This window comes from Corvus moneduloides, chromosome 11 (assembly GCF_009650955.1).
Source record: "Corvus moneduloides isolate bCorMon1 chromosome 11, bCorMon1.pri, whole genome shotgun sequence".
Classification (NCBI taxonomy): Eukaryota; Metazoa; Chordata; class Aves; order Passeriformes; family Corvidae; genus Corvus; species Corvus moneduloides.
In genome coordinates, this window is record NC_045486.1 from 9,827,889 (window position 1) to 9,835,482 (window position 7,594).

Below are 7,594 nucleotides of genomic sequence, written 5' to 3' on the forward strand. Positions count from 1 at the left end.
ATATACGATATTTTCCTTTAGCTTAATTTTAGAACCAGCTAGAAGAATATAATTTCAGAAGTTTCATACAACTTTTCTTACCATTAACTTCTTCAACACAGAAACACATGCTTTTAAGAATTCAGCGTATCTGTACAGTTACAGCAACTATCTAAAGCTCTTTCAGAAAATAACAAGCCTAATAGTTATGTGAAAAGTTACTGGTATGCAACAGACTACAAACATTAATTTAAATGAAATTTTAAACAAACAAACAAACAAAAATACTGCATGCTTCCTCACATTTTAGGACATACTGATCACTTAAAGCAGAACAATTATGTCAAGCCATTAACTGCAAACTGAAACAAGAGGGTATCTTTCTCAAGAGCTTGTAAGGAATATCTAATAGATGCTACAGGAATATTAACAGTGCTGAGGGCAAGACGTTACAAATAACTCTAAGTATACTATGTCAAAATTGCAAGAAACTTAGTTTTTATAATTAACATAGATGTTCATCCTTCCTGATGTAAACCAACATACACTTAGCAATATCCAGGGATATCTGAATTTAAGTCAACCCATCTACAAATCTCTGTTTCTCAGCCAGTCAGCACCTTTTATCCCTTTATTTCATACTTTTAGTTCTTTTACTATCTCAGGTAAGGATGTATTACACACACATTCTGATTACCTTTCCTTTGTACAGAGGATTACTGATGAAACATTCCTTCAAGCCCCACTGAGCTACAATTGGTGGCTTCCTTAGACCTACATTATTTAATTCAAAAAATTCCTAGTCTAACCTTGTAATACAGTAATTGCAACCTTAAGAACAAATGCTGAAAAGCTGTTTTATTGTGATAAACAAAAACAGAAGCAAAAAGGCCTCCAGGAAAAAAAAAGGATTTCCATGTTCTGTCCAAGCAACTAAGCCACTAAAGAAAAGTAAAATCAGTCTTCCTTAATACTTAGTTTATCTTCAAAATTCCCCCGTGAGAACAAGATAAATATAGGGAGTGAAGTTCCATTAGTACTAACAGGGGCTACTCTACTTAATCCTTCAGATTTAAGTCATGGAGAACTGCCTCTGTACAAGCAAAGATGTGTGCAAGTATAGCAGCTGCACAACAGCAGCCCTTCACTTTGTATTTTTTGTTAGACTCATTCAAGATACTATGCTGCCAGAATTAATAAAATTAGAAAATTAAATGCAGAAATATATTCCTCTTAAAACATAGATGCATCACTAATACTTTGCTTTATAATTGATGTCATGTCATTGATGGAGATCAAAGAAAAAATAAAATTCTAAAGCTTCTTCCATACCTTCAGGTCACTAGGCTTGCTCGAACATACCTTTTAAAACTTAAAGCAAGAATGTGCATTTCTTTTCTTTGTATACCAAATTCAAAGGTTTAATACAGTTAGATCATAGAAGTGTTTAAGGTGGAAAAGACCTTTAAGATCATTGAGTCCAACCACTAACCCAGCGCTGATCTATAGCTTTTTCCTCCACCTCCCTAAAAATCTAAAGACTACTTAAGTAGAGCACAAAACATCTTTGTTATAACAACTATTAAAAAAAAAAAAAAAGGTATGCAGAACTAGTAATTATCAGATTATGAGAGTGCTCACTCTGCTACCTAGATTTTAAACACAGTAGCTACTCTTTGGACTGAATTTGTATTGCACATTTTAGAAGAGAGCTACTGTGCTTTATTCCCAGTTAATTAACAGTTAAGGATGAAGTAGGTAGGCGAAACCACTAGTAAAAAGTTCAAAGTACTTTAATTTTAAAGCTGATGGTATCTCATAGCAACATGTGCAGTATCCCATGAACCTGAATTACATCTGAAAACTTCAGCAGTATTTTCCAACAGGACCACTATTCTTCTTATGCTATACTGCAGAAGTCTTAACATCATTCAACTTCTATAATTCAGTAAGTTTCATTGAAATATTTCAGGGAAACAGCAAGGAGTAATGCCTGACCTGTGAATTGATGTAGGCAGAGCATAAATGCTTTGTGATTGATATAACACAGTGATTTCTGAGGAATTCCAAAGGATATCAGTTCAGACTAAGAAAGCATAAGCAAATGATGTTTAAGAATAAGAAGACAAGCAATCTAAAACAGGTTTAATATCAAGTGTTTCCATTAACAATTAAAAAGTTAAATATTTCAAAGATGCACTGAACTCATTCTGTATCACATTCAAGACCTAATGATGTAAAAGAGCATTTCTCTACTCCCTTCTGCTCAGACATTCTACTGATGTTTTAAAGATGACATTTAGCAAATCCTCGAATTTTAATTGAGAAGCTCAGTGCAGAGCTAAAGAATCTTTTCACCTGTCCATGATTCATATGCACCATTTCCCTTCACAACAAGAGAGCATACTGAAGAGGATTATTTCAAAAGCAAAATACTAAGAAGGGTTCTCTTTTGCTCAGGGAGCAGCTGAAAAGCACATCATCTTTCCTTCAATATCAATGCGAAATCCTGAGAAGGAAAAATTTTATTTGCAATAAAATACTTGTAATTACTTGAAACATCTGAGTTGCTCAAGTTAGCGTAATTCCAAAAACATTTTAGTTCCATTGTTAGTTGTATTTAATACCTCCAACAACACATACAGGTGTGGTTTTATTGCTACAAAAGATAAGACAAAGCAGCAAGTTAATGGTGCAGCACTTTGCACCTTTGTGCAGCTGTCTCACGGGACAGGGAAGCAGAGCCTCTGCCTTCCTTCAGGTGTGCTCCTCAACAGATTTCCCAAAGCCGTGACTCAAACAGTGAACAGACCATATCTGTGGCTTTAATTTCACAGTCTTAGCACATCCATTCAGAGCCTGCTTGTTAAAAGTACATGTGTCATGGTGAAGGACACACTTTAAGAATACTCATCAGTCCTTGGTTATATTCTCAGCCTGATTTTTGAAGGTCTTGCTTTGCACCTTTCCAACCCTCCCAAGTTCTCAATTTTGCAGTTATACCGATCAAATAAAGGCTCTGAGGAAAGCTTTGCATCTCTTAAATTCTCTGCCACAGCCCAGTGGATAAATGTTTCTGGAGGTTCCTCCACAACTATCATCAATTTTATTTCCACACATGCCTTACAATGCACTCTGCTGAACAGCCACATCCTGATGTCCTTAAAATGAAGGATGAAACTCCAGGGTGGTCAGACAGGAAACAAACCTGGAAATCATTTCCTAAGCATCACAAGAGAATAGAAGTCTTTTTTTTGAAACTAGCTAGCCTAGCTAGTTTCAGTGACTTTTACCACATGGATGGAATGCCACTATGGCATCACTATGACTACTCAAAGGCATTTGCCGCATATATTACACCACAGGCCAAGATCTCCTTCTGACTTATTCTTGCTTCTATTAACTATGCACTCAGAGCATACAAAAAACTCCACATAGCTTATCTAAAACGTTCTCTCAGTCCGAGTGTGCAGGTGCAGCCTAGCGACATACACAGATTTAATACTGGGCCAGAAACAGACACATGAAGACAAGCACATTATTTGTGAAGATCTTTCCTACTCAAACATATACAATAAGGGTAATTATTTAAACTAGCTTTAAGTTTCCTTAACGTAATGATTTACAAAATCAACTGCTCCATTTCATCTTTTTATTTATAAACAGACATGGAAACATGTTTAAAACATCCATTTGACCTGTCACAGCAACTCAAAGGTAACAAAGCATAACCTAGGAAAGAACAGTGAAATTCACTGAAGTCTTTCCTAAATTGTCTTAAGATGAAAAACTGCAGTCTTAACAAACGGGACTCTGGTCCGTCCAATGAGATTATCTGAGTCTCTTGTTGTGTGTGTTTTCCCTATCTCCACATGTTCTTTAAATACTAAGCAGATATAAGCACCCAGGATCTTGTCTTCCACAAGGCACAGGTACTGTCCTATCCATGACAGTCATCAGATATCAGAACCTCTGACTTAACATTTTTTCATTGATAGAGATAACAGTTACAACAGAAACCTAATTAACACAAAGCCATGGTTGACTGTCACCCACACTGCTAAACAATGTAAGAAACAATTATTTCTCTGACCCTACCGAGGGATCCTCACCTGCTGTTACAGAGAACATGGCACTGCTCCTGAGAAACCACAAGGAGGGAACAGCACAGGTTTTCAGAGAGGAAGCAAAACAGCATTACTGACAGTGGCACTTGCCCAAAGGGCTCTACTACAACAAGTGACAATGCCCAACCTTGTTAATTTAATTTTCTCTGTAAGATAGAAAGATGATAAGCAGAAACATGAAGCAAAGGAACCACCCTTCTGCTTTGGACAGCCTCACCATGTAAAGCTGCATTTGAAAAGCTGTATGCCACCATCTAATTTTTACATTTTTATCTGGAAACATTTAAACTTCAGAGGATCCTTCCAGCTGAAGTTGCAACATTCAAAAAGAAAATTTTACACTTACTTCTGTGAAAATGGCAGTTCAAACCACAAATCTAGGTAAACTGATCACAAAATAGCAAAATTGCACTCAAAGACATTAGATGTTTTGGTGGAATGGGTTTTTTGTTTGGTTTTGTCAGTTGGGGTTTTTTTTGTGGTTTGGGTTTCTTTTTTTTAAGGAAAATATTAACTACAAAGACATTGAACATTTTTTTAAAATTACATCCAACTATCTACTGCAATTTTTCCAACCTGGAGTTTAATTTTAAAATATATTCTGCAAGAAACTCTATCTTCCTTCATATTTAGAGATGTTTGAAAATACCACTGACTTGGCTGCGGGGCAAAAAATCACTTATAATTTCCATAAATCTCTGCTCACACTTGAGCATTCCCTTAACTTCAATTCAGTCACCACCAGTGTCCACGTCTTTACCCTTCGCCTCTCATCTTTTCTTCTTCATGCCCTAAACAGAGCTTCTGCCTCATGAGAAAAAACATCCAAATCCAGACACTGATTGCAAACTGGTTTTTAATTCATTCTGACTGTACATTTCACTCTTGTCTTATCATACATTCCATGTCCTGTTTAGGTTGTCTACTTTGAAGAGCTTAAGATGTGTTTTACTTTGTGAAGTTCCCAGACTAAAAGCGCTGCAAAAATAGCTGGTGTCTCAATGCTTCCTTAATAAAAACAATTATTTGTTCCATAGCTTAACTTCTCGTTTCTCTAAAACTATTAACCACGGAGCAGATGTTAAGACCACACTTCATCCACAAGGTAACATCCAGTAATTGGTCTAAAAGAGGATCCTCTATCAATAAAAGTCAGAAACCTTTACGTTATAGGTCAAGGGCACAAGACCTTCAAACGAGGGCACTGAAAGTTCAGGGAAAGCATGCCTTTTCTCACCTTTCCCTCCTCTTTAAGCTACTTTCTAATAATGAGAAAGTACCCAGTGATTTCAGGTCCAAAATTCTGGGTGTGCCAAGTACCACCATGCACAAGCATTTTAAATAACTTCTCACACTGAGGCTCAATTACAGCCCAAATTACAAACACTCTGCATAGCACAACACACACAGTACAATTCTGACAGAATAAAAATTTCAGTATTGCAAGTGGCATTTCATTGTCCAGTTCAGGTTAAGTATCTTTTCCATCTTCGAGACTGGCAGTATAAACAGCAATATACAGATGGCTTTGAATTTTAATATGTTGCTAAATAGCGAAAGTTATTTCAGTGCTTTATAACAGCCACTTTAAATACACAACAGCGGCAATAAACCACCCCAGTTTCAGTGAAAAAAACCCAACACCACTCGTCCACAATGATTTAAAGACAGAAATGTAAAGATAAGTACAGAAGAGGTTGCTCAATAACACATGATCTTCCCTATCACATGCTTGGCAGCGCGCTCGCTGCCCGGCGATACCCGGTCAGACCCCGGGGCACTTCGGCCGCCCAGGGCAGCGCCGGACACCCCCGGGACGGGGCTCTGGCCGGAGTGTCGGGGCGATCCGGGGCTCCCGGAGCACCGCCGGCGGCCCGCGGGGAGCCCGGGGGGCGGGAGCGGCGGCACAGCGGGGCTGCGGGAGCCGGCGGAGCCTCTCCCCCATTCAATCCCTCCTTGCTGCCCGCTCTGCCCAGCGGCGGCGGCCGCGGCAGCGGTACCGGGCACGGCGGGGAGGCGGCCGACGGCCCTGGGCTGCATCCCGCCGACAGGACCCCGCGCTCCCGGCGCCTCCTCAGCGGCAGCGCCGGCACTTACGCTCGAAGTCGGAGTCGGACTCGTCGTCGCCGCGGTCGGGTTCCTCGTCGCCGTTGGACTCGGTCTGCATGGGCTCCCCGTCGAAGCTGACCACCCTGCGGCCACCGCCCGCCTCCTGGTCGCGGGCATCTCGCAGGCGGGCGAAGTACTCGGCGGCGAAGCCCAGCAGGTCGGACGGCCGGTGCCGCAGCACCTCCACCGTGTAGCCCTGCAGCAGCTCGGTGAGGCCCGGCGGGATCTCGATGCTCATGGTGCCGGACACCCGGGAGGCCGCCTCGCCTCCCTCCCTCCCTCCGTCCCTCCCCGCGTCCGCGGCCGGCGGTGGCGGTTGCGGTGCGGACTCGGGGCCTCCCAGGCGGACGCAAACCGACTCCCGCCGCTCCGGTCACACGAGCCGCGGGGCGCGGAGGGGAGGGACGGGACGGGGCGGGAGCGGCCCCGCGGCGCAGGCGCGGAGCGGGCGCGGGAGCGGGCGCGGGGCTGCGGCCGCGCGTGCGCGGGGCGAGGCGGGGGGGGGCGCGTGCGTCACCGCGGGGCGCGGCGGGGCCGGGGCGGGAGCGGGGAACGAGAACCGGGCACGGGGGGCGGCGGAGGCTCGGGGGGAGACGGGGTGGTTGACTGGGTGTGTGCGTAGATGGTTTAGCTCTTTGGAGAGCTGATGGGCGCCCGCCGTTCTGCGCCCGCTGGAGTCGTTAAAGCCCGGGCACGGCGCGTTGGGCCGGGTTTGAGCGGGGTTGGAAAACCTCTTGACCAGAGCTGGCGGCGGGATGTGTGGAGCGGTGGAGATCAAGCAGGCCCCTGGCCGTTGCTGCTGCGTTTTTATTTTTCTCTGATTTCACCTCAGTGACCCCGTACAATCATTTCTTGTCAGAATCACAGAACAGTTAGGTGGGAAGAGGCCTCTGAGATGATTGAGTCCAGTCATTGACCAAACACCATCATGTGTAGACCATGACACTGAGTGCCACATTCAGTCTTTCCTGAAACATGTCCGGGGACGGTGACTCCTCCACCTCCTTGGACAGCCTGTTCTGTTCCAATATCTGATCACCTTTTCTGTGAAAGAATTCCACATAATGTCCAACCTAAACCTCCCCTGGCACAACTTGAGGTCACGTCCTCTTGTCCTCTCGTCGGTTGTGTGGGAGAAGAGACCAATCCCCACCTGGCTACACTCTCAGGCATGTGTAGAGAGCAGTAAAATCCCTTCCGAGCTTCCATTTCTCCAGGCTAAACACCAGCAGCTCCCTCAACTGCTCCTCATCAGACTTGTGTTCCAGACCCTTCCTCAGCTGTGTTCCCTTCTCTGGACTCACTCCAGCACCTCAATGTCCTTCCTGAATTGAGGAGCCCAGAACCAGACACAGCACTCAAGGTGTGGCCTCACCCAT

At 43.7% G+C, this 7,594-nt stretch overlaps 1 protein-coding gene across 1 annotated transcript in view; it reads right to left on the reverse strand.

Moving 5' to 3' along the window:
* The window catches only part of PRKAR2A (protein kinase cAMP-dependent type II regulatory subunit alpha), a 60,899-nt gene extending 54,263 nt beyond the window's left edge, over window positions 1-6,636 (reverse strand). Inside the window, exon 1 of the mRNA XM_032120724.1 lies at window positions 6,204-6,636. Within this exon, the coding sequence (XP_031976615.1) occupies window positions 6,204-6,453 (250 nt within the window). The 5' untranslated portion in view covers window positions 6,454-6,636. The remainder of the gene's footprint in view (window positions 1-6,203) is intronic.
* Between the last annotated feature and the right edge of the window lie 958 nt (window positions 6,637-7,594).